General features: G+C 44.0%; 1 protein-coding gene across 2 annotated transcripts in view; it reads right to left on the bottom strand.

The window, feature by feature from the left end:
* The window catches only part of SLC6A2 (solute carrier family 6 member 2), a 488,933-nt gene that overhangs the window by 40,763 nt on the left and 433,366 nt on the right, over window positions 1-14,804 (bottom strand). For both annotated transcript variants that reach the window (XM_063945285.1, XM_063945286.1), the window contains one exon: window positions 10,012-10,111. In XM_063945285.1, the coding sequence (XP_063801355.1) occupies window positions 10,012-10,111 (100 nt within the window). The remainder of the gene's footprint in view (window positions 1-10,011; window positions 10,112-14,804) is intronic.

Raw genomic sequence — 14,804 nt, 5'->3', positions numbered from 1 at the left:
AGTAAGAGAATTTATCTATCACACCTGGCACTACACTACGGACGGCTCCGGCCAGCGCTTCTCACTGAGCGGCTCTATCCTGCTGCTAGCGGTGGCTGCCACTTACGGACATTCCAGCCTCAGTAAGAGAATTTATCTATCACACCTGGCACTACACTACGGACGGCTCCGGCCAACGCTTCTCACTGAGCGGCTCTATCCTGCTGCTAGCGGCGGCTGCCGCTTACGGACATTCCAGTTTCATTGAGAGAATTTACCTACCACACCTGGAAATCCTGGCTAACGCTGATGCACAGCAAATGTGGTACCTTTGTTAATAGCATTTAACGGCACTGGACGGCTCACTCCCTTTTGCACGTAAGTGGGCATATCAAAGGATTTTTACCAGCCCACGGGAGACTCTAGGAAAAAGCCGCTTAATACAGAGATATCTCTCAATATATGGTAACAGTCTCCTTTAGAGCAATCTGCCTAAATTATTTCTTCACAGAAAGGGTCCTAACGGATCACACCGGGTACGCCCGGCACTAAGAACCCAGGAGAGGTAATTAAATCATCTTTCTCTTACAAACCACTTGTTGCCGGGACCTTTCTATATCTTAAAGTACATGCTGCCTCTGTACTTTTAGATAGTGTGTAGTCTTATCTTTTTGTGAACAATACAATCTCAGTGAGTAGCGATTTGATTGTTACATGCATGTCACATTAATTCCTTTTTTATGTTTTTACTAATTATCCACCCATTATGTGAAAATTGTCACTTGCTGTATGTTATTTAGGGTCAGCTCAGAGTATACTCAGATATCTTATCTCTTACGTTATTGTATTTACAATTTCATTGGTAGACTAATATTTTAAATAAACATTTTTACTCATTATTATTGATTGTCAGCTCTCCATTATAAGGTCTTTTTCAACAACATTATAAGCGCAGCCAATCTTTTTCTCTTTGTTTTTAGTAATTGTCAAAGCATATACACAGTGCCTTTTTGGCAGCGTTCATGATGTCGTTTTAAAAGATCATTGGATTAGGCGCTTTTAGCAGATCTTGTTTAGCTAGGGAAGGGAAGCAGCCTGGTAGTGGAGTGGAGCGACAGGATGCTGATTTGCCACAGGAGGCTCTGACGAAAGTTGCAGCCTCACAGCAGCTGGGAAGCATGCAGTTCTAGAATTGTGTCTACTTCAGGAAGACGGCTAGATTGTAGTGCATATTGCTGTGCTCTATTCATTTACTATTGAGTTTGGGGACATTTGCATTTTAAAACTTTTTTATTCTAATTAAAAGTCAAAAGCTCTGCATCACCGAAGTACCTCCTATCTTTGTGCTGTTGTACAGCAGATGTGTTTCTGTGGCATGCAGATCAGGTAATTGGAAGGTGATTGGAAATCATAGTTAATACCCTCATCTTGGCGTTTGATAAATTGCTGGTACTGTTGGATAGTTACTAAAGAACTTGGAATACTGAAGGAAGTTTAAAGAATTTACTTTTGAACTTTATTCCCAAATTATAGCTGATTAGCACACTGTTTCTTACTAATTTTTTAAAAAAGTTAAAAAATGTTCATAGAATTATCAGACTTCTATGCAACAGTTCTGTTTTAGTGCATATTTTTGCTTTTAGTAAATTTATTTTTTACATATTTATTTTATAGTGCTTGCTTTGGCTTCTCACAAAACACAATTTGTATTAGGCTTTCTTTATTTGTTTTCTTTTCTTTGTATAACATTTTTTTTTTACTATTGGCTACTCACACAACACACTTTTTGCACTGCCTAGGATTTTATTATTCTATAACTGGAATGTCTTTTTTCAGTACAGAAATAAATTTTTAAAGGCAAGCGCCTTGAGTCCTGTTGGAGAAAGAGCACTATATAAATAAAATTATTATTATTATTATTATTATTATTATAAATCCCACTCTGCATCAGACTCACAAAGCACATTTCGGAGACAGTGACAAAGGCTTCTTCAACTTTTTTGTTCAGTACCAAAAACAATCATCATACTTACCAATTTTTTTTTTTTTTATAAATCACTAGCATTTTCCAGAAATACCACTGCTTTTATATATCAAGACTGGGATGCACATAAACACTTCGATACAAAAAGAGTATCCAAGTCTGGATACAGAAAGAAACTCTCTGTTAGGGGCACTCTTAACAAAGAGTTTCTTTCTGTATCCAGACTAGGATACTCTTTTTGTATCAAATTCCCTTTACTCTCAGGGTGCACCTCCACACAGTCATTTTTCCTCTAGATAAGAGAAGTTTTTGCTGACATAGTGGAAGACCCATTTTTCTTACAATTATTCTCACACTTTGTCAAATGCAACCAGTGATTCAACCAATCCCTTACCCTGTCCCCTCCAACCTAAACATTTTATGGCTCTGTAGTATCTTTCTGGCACTCTCTCTAAGTTTAGCCAGATACACACTAGCGGATGTGTGTACCCGGCAATGGGGGTGATTCCGAGTTGTTCGCTCGCTAGCTGCTTTTAGCAGCATTGCACACGCTAAGCCGCCGCCTACTGGGAGTGTATCTTAACATAGCAGAATTGCGAACGAAAGCTTAGCTAATTTTCTCGTAACGATTACCCCGCAGTTTCTAAGTAGCTCCAGACTTACTCAGCCATTGCGACCAGCTTAGTCCTTTTCGTTCCTGGTTTGACGTCACAAACACACCCAGCGTTCGCCCAGCCACTCCCCCATTTCTCCAGACACTCCCGCGTTTTGGAACTTGAACGCCTGCGTTTTTCTGCACACTCCCATAAAACAGCCAGTTTCCGCCCAGAAACACCCACTTCCTGTCAATCACACTACGATCACCACAGCGATGAAAAAGCTGCGTTATGCCGTGAGTAAAATACCTAACTATTGTGTAAAATAACTAAGCGCATGCGCTCTGCGAACCTTGCGCATGCGCAGTAAGCGACTAATCGCAGTATAGCGAAAATCGGCAACGAGCGAACAACTCGGAATGACCCCCAATATTGGCTGCAATGGGGAACCGGCGGTATGCCGGCATCGGCAAGTGCATACACACTTGCCGATGCCAGTGGGGAGGAAGCAACGGGGGGAGCGGGCACCATGCTGCAGCCCTCATTAATGAAAGAGTTCAGAAGAGGAAGGGGATCATTTACGACGCGCGGGAGCCAGTATCGTCAACGATATTGAGTGTACACACTAGACAAGATAGTAAAAGTTATCACTCAGAATGGTCCTTCTGAGCAATATCTTTTACTTTCTCATCTAGTGTGTATGACTTAAAGGACTAATATTCTGGATTTTTGTTTATTCATTTGCCTACTGGGGCAATGACACTGTACCAACAAGTATTTACTTGTTTCTGTACAAGCCAGTATCTATTAGTGGTATGTGGTTAAATTACCGGATGTTGGGATCCCGGCAGTCAGGAAACCAACACCATAATCTCAACAGCCAGAGAATGGCGGCGGTCAAATCCCAGCCAAAAACCAGTATTCCAATTGGGGGGAATATAATAGTGTGAAGACCGAAGGTCGACACCTGGCCCGAAGTGTGGCAAGTGCAGCGAGCCTGCGAGGATACACGCTGCGCTCACTGCTGAGATTCTGGCTGTCGGGTTTCCGGCATCCGTTTCATGACCTCCGGGATCCTGACCCCCGGGATCCCATACCGATCCCTCATTAGTGCCTTTCTCTATCCCGGGGCTTTCTCTCTATGCTCATGCTGTACAAGAAAAGAAGCAATGCTATTACCAGTGGAGATAAAGCACAGTAATACTGATACTGACTCAACGCGACTAATTTAGAATGAAACAAAGTAATTAACAAATAAGTGAAAAAATCATTTGTCAGTTGTGCAAACTGTATTTTCAGAATCTTATAACACAAATACAATGACTACAGGCAACTTATTTTCAAAAACTGCTTGTGAAAATGTAGCTGCTATTCAGCGTGCAAAGTGTAGGGACCTGCTCCACCAAGACTTTCATAAGATACGTTAGCAAAGGTTAAGTGAATCTGATACACAACACCAGACAGTGCCAGGGCGGATGGATCTCCATCACCTACAAACTTACAAAACAAGTGGCAGAAAGGTTCTAAATTCATGAAGTCAAAAGCCATACATTATTTCAAGGTCAGTAGCATTTTTAAATGTTTGAAATTATATCCTTTACATACATTGCAATAGTCAAGTGAGTAGTATCTACAATAAATGGGCATATTAATGTAAACCCTGCAGCTAGAGACAAGGGCAGATCCAGAAGAAAATGAGAATGGGAGGGGGGCATCTTAATAATGGGAGGGGTAAGGGGACAGTGGTGACACTGATATTTGAGCCAGAGACAATGTGTGATGGGAAGAGGCAGACGGTGATGGCGATAGGCAGTGGGTGACAGGGAGAGGCACAAGGTGACAGGAAGAGGCAGGCGGTGATGGGGAGAGGCAGAAGGTGATGGAGAGAGGCAGTGGGTGACAGGGAGGTGGTGACGGGGAGAGGCAGAGGGTGACACTGAGATGCAGTGGGTGATGAGAAGAGGCAGTTGGTTACAGCAAGGGGCAAATGGTAACATGGAGAGACTGTGTGTGACTGGGAGAAGCAGAGGGTGACAGAGATAGGGTGATGGGGAGAGGCAGACAGTAAATGGGAGAGGAACAACTACAACTATACATAGGTCTCACTATAAAGTGTACATAACACTATACAGTGTACTGTACATAACACCTCAATTCTACCCCTTCCCTCCTCCACCACCACCCCCACTCAACTGTTGTAAATGGATCTATCAGCTGCAGTCACTGTGCAAGCAGCAGGAGGCAGCAGGCCCCGCAGCTGGGAGGAGAAGCAGCCATGAGACAAGACAGAGGAACACTGTGGGTATAGTGCTCACAGTGGGAGTCAGATCACTGAGGGCTACAGGACAACATTTCTGTCTACTAGGACTGTCTGTGAGAGCCTACAGAGACTTCCTCTGCTGCACTCTCAATATGTATCTGACAAGACCACTGTTCATTACCTATTGCTAATAGGCTATTGGGCAATTTCATCTTGCGCTGAGGCAACTCCCCCTCCTGTGTTGAATGGCTGACAGACATGCCTGTGCATTTCACACAGCAGGACACATGCTGCATGACTGTGGCCTGTTAAGCCATACCTCCTCTCTGAAAGGGAGGGAATTACCTGGCTCCCCACTGGGACAGTCCGATCCTGGATGCGATTCCTAGTGGACGCTGGCTGTATTAAACGGATCTCCATAAGAAAAAAAGAGTGCCAGAAATGATCCGGTATTGGCTGCAGTAATTGTTGGCTAATTACCCCAAGGTGCGGGGAAAGGCTGTTCAAATAAATAACCCTATTCCTAAAAACTGAGATTACCATGCAGAAACGCACTGATTCAGCATAAACTTGGATGCAGCTGCTGAGCAATAATATGCTAATGCTGCAAGAAGCGTCTTGTGTAAAAAGATATCTCCTGCATGCTTCTGTAATCCGCTGCTGTGTCTGAAGATGCAGTATTGGATAATCTGGATGAAAATCGGTCATCTGTGTAACCTTTAGGATATGCAGCCAGGATCCGAGATGTTGCATCAGAATACACAGACACTGGCTTAGGCCATACTTACCGACGTTCTGGCTGCTCTCTGCGGGAGAGAGCAGCCAGGTCGGCTCAACAGGCGGGCCAGGGAGCACTCTGACGAATGGAGTGGGTGGGCCGGAGGCGGGACGGGGTGGAGCAAGGGTGGGGTGGGGCGTGGTTACGGGGATGTCCTCCTTTAAGCCACGCCCCCTCTCTGTAATGCCGCAATCACCGGCATTACAATGCAGGGGCCAGCAAGAATCGCGTCATCGTCTGCCCGGACCGCCCACTTTACACACAAAGTGGGCGGATGGGCAGGGGGGACCCATCAAATCAGGAGACTTGCCTGCTCTTCCGGGGGGCCGGGAGGGTCACCCGATTTTCTGGAGCCTCCCGGCCATTCCGGGAGAGTAGGCAAGTATAGCTTAGGCACATCTCTAAAATGGGGCTGACATGTCCTCATTTTCAATAATGCTCTCTGTCACCGCCCTGCCCCCAAACAGCTGCAACCTCATTTCCCAGATGACACAGGAACCATTCGGTTTGTGTACATCTCTAAATGCTAGAGATAAAAGGATGATAATCTGCATGTTAATCATTCTGGGACTGTAGCAAAGTATGACAATAGTGAAGTGCAAATTTTAAATCCTTTTTCTTGATCACCTGATTCAGAGGTGGATGCAGTCGTATGCATCCCGATTGGTACTGTTCAGAGACATAGGGGGTCATTGCGAGTTGATCATAGCTGTGCTTTTGTACTTGTTGAGTAATTCCTGGCCAGCGCAGCTCCTGCAGCTGGCCGGGAGTTGCTCGTCGCTGTCCCTGGTCGCAGCGGCTGCATGTGACGTCACGCAGCCGCTACGGGCAAGCAGGATTTTTGCCCGGGCGCCACCTTCCTGAGGGTGCCACCACCATCCGGAGAGCGCAGCCGCCGTGGCAAGATCCGCTACTAGTGCCGCCCGGTGCTGTGTAGATGCGGTGCTGTGCAGTGTGCAATGAAGTCATCGTGCACCGCACTGCATTGTGGGAGCGCCACAGACGCTATAGGTCATAACTGACCTCTAGTGTCTATGCGGTGCTATAGGAGAGACGTCGTGATGTCACTCCCATAGATCTGAGGAGCAGCGCCAGCGGCCAGAGATGGAGGGCAGCAGCGGTCAGGAAGCAGGAGCGAGGATTGTGAGTATTAATTTATTTATTTATTTTTTGTAAGCGGCGCAACTAGGGCGTACAACTCTACAGGGGGCACAGTACTGGGGGCAATACTACTGGGGGGCACAACTCTACAGGGGGCACAACTCTACAGGGGGCACAGTACTAGGGGCAATACTACTGTGGGCACAGCTACAGGGGGCACAGTACTGGGGGCAAAGCTACAGGGGGCATAACTGACCACGCCCCTTCTCCATGAAGCCACGCTTCAATTTTTTCGCCCTGGGAGCCACAAGGTCTAGATCCGGCCCTGACTGGTTTATGACTTCCTTATGCCTTCTCCAGGTTAATACATCTTCCCTAGAATTTTAAAAGAAAGCAAAATATACTCTGGTGATGCAAAGTAAACAGTATTTCTGGTGCCCTACACAACCCTATAAAGCAGTATTCTGCATTTTGGGCACTCACCCGACCCTGGGTTTGGCCGGTAATCAGTCACTTTTCAGTTGCTCATGCTGTAGGTCAAAATATCCAACTTTATTGGCACTGGTTCCCAGGATTCAGTCACTTGAACTTGCACAGACTTTATTTCACACCTTCATCTTACACCATATGTGGGGGTTTCACCTTTAAAGATAGCAAACTTTCGGTCAGTGTCTAAGATGCTCAGATGATGTTGGGTGCAAGTAAACACTCCAACTTTTAATCTATTTATGGCTAGATTTGGATTTGCTGAGACAAATATGGAGGACTAGGTAGTATGAAGGGTGTGGAATAAAATAGACAAGTCAAGCAACCAAATGTTTAATAACAATATTAAGCAATATTATTCTACATATTGAACTATCATCAACTGGAGTCATATTGTATGGGGGAAATTTACGACATATCATTTTCGGGTGATTTTGCAGATTTTGGGGTTTTTTTGCTGTAATGTCGCAATTTTGCATATTGTGAATAAACTGAAGGCCAATTGCCATGAAACTCACTTATCACAGACCAAATCATGGCACATCACCAATCAGAAAAAACATTGCCAAAATCATGAATTTACAAAGAAATGTTTAGTGAAATCACTCAAATTCACACCAAAATCCAATCCACCAAATCAATGCACTTGCTTTTAGCAAGTGTGTTTGCTGCGTAGCCTACACGGATCAGTGAGATCAATGCAGTCGTTTGTTTTTTAAGTGAAGTAAAAAGTTGTTTTAGGAGAAAAAACAGTGCTTGGTACCCCCGACCCCCCAAAAAAACATAACCAGCACTGGGCTCTGTCAGCAGGTCCTGATTGTTTGCCCTCTTATGAAATGATAGCTGACAATCAGTACAGAGGTTGAGCAGTGAATAGTGACTTAACACAGGTTACAGAAGAAGAAGTAACATTTCTGGGAAAAGTATAGTATGGATCTCAGCACAAAAATTAAGAACAAATAATACATTACAAACTTTGAGAGGACTACATCACCTACAACAAAAAAAGAAAGCCCAGAAGTCCATTAAAATGCAGGGGCTCTGGAGAGCTTAACTTCTGTGGCTCAAAGGGGTAGCATTTTGAGTCTACTGCTGTAAAGTGTGATGGCTGCGTTGATTCGGCCAGGCAAAACAATTCAATTCCCTCTTTAGGGGCAGTTCCCATAATATTCTATGGCTGTTTTATGTGTATTTGGGAATATTGTCTTTGGTGATGCAGATGTTAGCAGGAAAGACCTATACACAGCCCAATCTATTTAGCTTTTTTTAAAATAAAATGTAACTCAATATAAAAACCCAGATGAAAGACAACAGCATTAAAATAATAAATCTATCAATATTTTAAACATATATAGATGAATACATGACCTGGTTAAAGCTACACTATTGCATTGAAGATATAGGGGTAAATGTAATAGCCTGTATGATGTACAGTAGGCATCAGCAAGTTTCTGGCTACTCTGCCCAGTCTTTTAAAAGGGCAATCATTTAAGGTTGATTTTACATTTGTAATTATTGCCCCTTTTAATCTTCTGTGAGACTCATCGGAAAGTCACTAATGCCTGCAAGTTGAACACTATTGCATTTATCCCATAATCTGTGGATACATATGACTTGCTTTATATACTTTTTATGCTGATTTACCATTAATAATACAAATGGTAGCATGCTTTAGTGACTTTAGCAATCAATGCCGACTCCATTGGTGGGGCTACAGCGCAGTCCAAATTTCAAATAGGGGAGCCACACTACCTGCCACTGAGTCAGTTTGGGATGACAGTTAGTGGCACTTGGTGTGGCTCCCCTATTTGAAATTTGGACTGCGCTGCAACCCCACCTCTAGAGCTTCTACTGATTATAAGTAAATGGAGTAGGAGGTGTATGGAAGTTAGCTGCATTGTATGTTCTGAAATCAGTGCAGATCTTCTATGCTCAGATACTGTATAGAGTATGTGCAGTGCTAAACAGTTCTGTAACAGGGCTGCCCTGTGCCTGCCAAGCACATTGACCATTGATGTTACGTCGAGGGGGTGGGCACGCTAGTGTTGGAAAGTGTGGCACTGCACAGAGCCTCCTCTGGAGGGTCCAGGGGGTCTGTACAGGCTGCAGTATGAACATCTGGGGTGTCCAAAGAATGCTCCAGGTGGTGCTGCAGCAGCTATACTGGCTGCAGGGTGTCATTCCAAACACCCTGCTAGCCAGAAGCAAGGACCTTGGGGCAGCGATGATGCTGCCCCTAGAGCCCTGTGCTCAGTGCGAAGGCACCGCTCACATACCCCTAGTAACAGCCCTGATGCTAAACATTTTAAGTTTGGTCCAAAAATAAACTTGCATGCAATTCAGAATTAACCCCTAAGTATCAAAGTACAGTACTGCAGTCATGTGTACTCCTCTACCGCACAAAGGGATAACACTTGTATGAATCCAATGGAAACTAGGAATCATTCACAAATTCAGGCAGTAAGATATTTGTAGATAATGCCAGCATACTGCAACTTGTTTCATCACAAATATATTATGAACCACCAAATTACTTTGAAAATAATTTAACAAGAACTCAATAAATTCATTAATGAACAATAAATCTTTTACATTATTTCATTAACATAGCCCAGTCTAGTTCAGTAAAATGTGAGTGGGGTAGCAAAAAGAAATGTCTCACGATGCATTGGGTAATAACATTGACACTTCTGCTGATGCAAATAATTTGAGACATATTTAATTTATATTATAACTACTTTAAAGGCATTGTTCATATAAGCAAACAAACTGAGACATAACATAAGAAAAAGTATATTTTGCTTTCATACTTGAGTTTCATACATACCGTAAAACCATGATACTCCTATGGCCTCTATTAAAACCGCAAACAAAATGGATGTTCCAGCAGCAAATGTATCCAGGAGTGTGAGTACATAAATCCCACCCTGTCATCAAATATGAAGGATAATTATTAATTGTGCAACAATACATTTGACAAATTTTGGTGTGTCTTATCTGACGTCCATTCATTTCAGAAGATTTATCATTATTGGTTTGAGTCTCATCAAACCAAGTACAGTAAAGAATAACTACTGCTATACAAAACTAGAATCTCAGATTTCCATAGAGGTTGAACCACCTACTGTACATCCGAAAATACGATGACCAAAATAATTTGAAATCCAACATTTTTTGACCGTGGTTGACCCAGTGACCCCTTTACTTTCTGAAGGTTCAATGTACACAAACTTTGTTTCATGCACAAAATTATTAAAAATATGTATAAAATGACCTTCAGGCTATGGGTATAGGGTGTATATTAACCATAAATGCATTTTGTGTTTAGATTTGGATCCCATCCCCAAGATATCTGAATATATGATGCAAATATTACAAAATACAGAAAAATCCGAAATCCAATGGTCTCAACTATTTCGCATATGGGAGACTCAACCTGTATCTGAAAATGCATCACTTGTATGATCTGTCACTGAATTACACAGATTGCTTACAGACAGGGATTTTAATCAGGATGAATAATAGTAGGAAGTTGGACATGTCACATCTCACCTATTCAAAATCATTTTAAGTGTTACTTCTATCAAGTACAGAAAACTCTTTAACTATTACTGTGGTAGCTAAATAGTTAACCATCTACCCACCATAAAATAATTTGCTTGACAAATAACATACAGGGCTAGATGTATGAAGCAGTGATAAGAGTGGAGATATCTGCCAGTGGAGAAGTGTGCCATGACAACCAATCAGTTGCTGCATATAATGTTATATTGATTGATTGATTGATTGATTGATTGATTGATTGATTGCCATGACACACTTCTCCACTGGCACACTTCTCCACTCTTATCACTGCTTCATACCTCTTCCCCAGTATTACCTGGGTATGATAAGTCAACATGCTTTTGAAATTCCCTTGTTGAACTACCAATAATACAGTAAGCATTGCATGCTATCATTATTTAAAATCTGTTATTTAAGTTTCTCTTACGTCCTAGAGGATGCTGGGGTCCATTTTAGTACCATGGGATATAGACGGTTCCGCGGGAGCCTTTGGCACTTTAAGACTTTTCAACAGTGTGAACTGGCTCCTCCCTCTATCCCCCTCCTCCAGACCTCAGTTTAGAAAATGTGCCCAGGAGACTGGATGCACACTAGTGGAGCTCTACAGAGCTTTGCTGGAAAAAGACTTTCTTAGGTTTTTTATTTTACAGGGAAGCTGCTGGCAACAGCTTCCCTGCTTCGTGGGACTTAGGGGGGGAAGTAGGAACCAACTTCTCAATTAGTTAATGGTTCTGCTTCCGCTGACAGGACACCATTAGCTCCTGAAGGGTACTGAACACAGCCCAAGCCTGGCCAACGTTCACTCCCACAGCACTGCCGCCACCCCCTAACAGCCAGAAGTCAGAAGGCCGGTGAGTATATTACCAGAGTCCTGCAGAGAGGGGATCCTCCGGTCATCGTTGCCGGCATACAGGTACACGCGCTCTGAGGGCATGTTTTAAAACCTTACTCTCACTGGCAAAAAGGGTACATACATGTACAGCCGCTGGTGTGCCATCCCCAGCCAGTAAAAATATTACATTGCTGAGGCTGAAGGGCGGGACTTGCCAGAACACTCACTGGGTGGTTCATTATAATTAGGTCTGTGGGCCTATTATTGGTATATGCGCTGTAAGTGGGCAATATTTCCACAATTCACAATAAGGTGCAGTGTGTGGACTGGCAGATCCCTCTGTGTCTCTCTGACAGACTTTAGTGTGGGTCTGTCCCCAATAGCTCCCCTGTGTGATAGGTGTGTTTGTGTGTGTGTACAAGTGTGTAACATGTCAGACATTGGGGAGGGTTCTTCCCAGGAAGAACCCATTTTAGATACACAAGAGGGTAATGTGGTGGCCCGTCCCTCTCAGAAGGAGCCGGAGTGGGTGAGAATGTTGCAAAAGAATATGTCAATGCTTGCAAAGAAATTCTCTGAGTCTGAACAACAGACTAAATATTGGAGGCAGTGTGTGGAGGATGCTTACTGACCCCTCCATATCATCCACTCGGGTCCCATCCAGTTCCCAGAAAAGGTCTCTGGCACAGATAATGCAAGGGGACACAGACACAGATTCCGACTCTGACGTCGACACTTGGGATTTGAGAGGGGTAGACCCCAAATTAGCCAAAAGCATACAATGTATGATAGTTGCTATAAAGGAAGTGTTGGAGTTTCCTGAAACAACACTGGTTCCTGAGGAAAAGGATTATTTTAAATTAAATAAAAAGCAGGTTGTGACTTTTCCTCCTTCAAAGGATTTGAATGCGCTCTTTGAATAATCCTGGGCTAACCCAGAGAAGAACTGTACCCTTTCCCTGAGGAAAACAGGCACAAATGGGAGACACCCCCAGTGATAGACACCTCAGTTTCTCGGCTGTCTAAGAAAATAGTTTTGCCTGCCACTGGTTCAGCCACTTTAAAAGATCCATTAGAAACAACCATAAAATCCGTCCACGATTGCTTGTGCATGGGTAGGTAACGCTGTGGAAAAATGGTCTGACAGCTTGCTTGTTAACATGGACACAGTTGACAGGAATGAAATAGTCCTAACTCTCGGCCATATCAAAGATGCTCAGGTTACTTAGTTGAAGCTATGAAGGATATTGGGTTGCTGAGTTCAAGATGCTCCGCTATGGCGATTTCAGCCCGCAGGGCACTGTGGATCCGCCAATGGAATGCTGATGCAGAATCAAAAAAGAATATTGAGGCGCTTCCTTACAATGGAGATGCCCTCTTTGGAGACAAGCTGGATGCCATGATTTCAACAACTACATCAGGCAAGTCAGCATTTCTGCCTTCCGCAGCTGCTCCACCTAGGAAAGGATTTCATTCTCATACGATGCAATCCTTTCGGCCCAACAAGTCCAAAAAGGCAGAGGGTACCCCCTTCTTCACAGGAAGAGGTCGAAGAAGAGGTAAAAAATCTACAACATCGTCAGGCTCGCAGGAGCAGAAGTCAACAGCTACTTCTGCTAAAACATCAGCATGACGCTGGGGCTCCCCTGCGGGAGTACGATTGGGTGGAGGCACGTCTACTGTCTTTCAGCCAGGTCTGGGTTCACTCAGATCTGGATCCTTGGGTATTGCAGATAGTATCCCAAGGGTACAAACTGGAATTTCAGGACCTTCCCCCATGCCGACTTTTCAAATCAGCCTTACCAGCTTCTGTTCAGGACAGAGCAAAAGTGCTGAACGCAATACATAAAATATGTCAAGACAACGTAATTTCCTTAGTTCCTGTGTCACAACAGGAAAAAGGGTTTTATTAAAGCCTGTTTGTAGTGCCGAAACCGGATGGCTCGGTCAGACCGAATTTAAACCTAAAGACTCTGAACCTTTATTTAAAAAGGTTCAAATTCAAGATGGAATCCCTGAGATTCCAGCATGGAGGAAAAGGAATTTCTGGTATCGATGGACATCAAAGATGCTTATTTACATGTTCCCATCTACCCGCCACATCAGGCATACCTGAGGTTTGCGGTGCAGGACTGCCACTACCAGTTCCAAACATTGCCTTTCGGGCTCTCCACGGCTCCGAGAATATTCACCAAGGTGATGGCGGAGATGATGGTTCTTCTTCGCAAGAAAGGAGACAAAGTCATCCCATACTTGGACTATCTGCTCATAAAAGCGAGATCCAGGGAGAATCTAGTGCAGAACATTGCACTTTCCCTGACGGTGCTTCAACAGCACGGTTGGATCATAACCCTTCCAAAATCACAATTGGAACCCACAATGAGGTTATCATTTCTGGGAATGATATTGGACACGGAAGCACAGAAAGTATTCCTTCTGGTGTAAAAGGCTCTGGAGATCCAGAGGATGGTCAAACAAGTTTTAAAACCAGCACGCGTATCGATTCGTCAGTGCATCCGCCTGCTGGGGAAGATGGTAGCGGCCTACAAGGCTCTACAATTTGGCCAATTCCACGCCAGGGTGTTCCAATGGGACCTACTGGACAAGTAGTCCGGATCGCACCTACACATGCACCGGAGGATAATCCTGTCAACAAAAGCCAGTATTTCACTCTTGTGGTGTCTTCAAAGTTCTCACCTCCTGGAGGGACGCAGGTTCTGGATTCAGACTTGGATCCTGGTGACCATAGATGCAAGCCTCCGAGGTTGGGGAGCAGTCACGCAAGGGGAAAGCTTCCCAGGATGATGGTCAAGTCAAGAAGTACTCCTTCAAATAAACATTCTGGAATTGAGAGCTATGTACAACAGCCTTCATCAAGCGGCACACCTTCTCCAAGGTCGTCCCATACAGATCCAGTCAGAGAATGTAACGTCAGTAGCTTACATAAACCACCAGGGCCGAACAAAAAGCAGAGTGGCAATGGCAGAGGTGACAAAGATACTACTCTGGGCAGAAAGACATGCTAAAGCTCTGTCGGCAATTTTCATTCCGGGAGTGGACAACTGGGAAGCAGACTTCCTCAGCAGACACAATCTTCATCCAGGAGAATGGGGCCTCCACCCAGAAGTCTTTGCAGAGGTAGCAGATCAGTGGGGCATTTCTCAAGTAGATATGATGGCATCACGTCTCAACAAGAAGCTTCAGAAATATTGTTCCAGGTCAAG

Source organism: Pseudophryne corroboree, chromosome 11 (assembly GCF_028390025.1).
Source record: "Pseudophryne corroboree isolate aPseCor3 chromosome 11, aPseCor3.hap2, whole genome shotgun sequence".
Lineage (NCBI taxonomy): Eukaryota > Metazoa > Chordata > Amphibia > Anura > Myobatrachidae > Pseudophryne > Pseudophryne corroboree.
The sequence above is the reverse complement of the archived record's forward strand: the minus strand, read 5'-3'. Positions and strand labels throughout refer to the sequence as shown.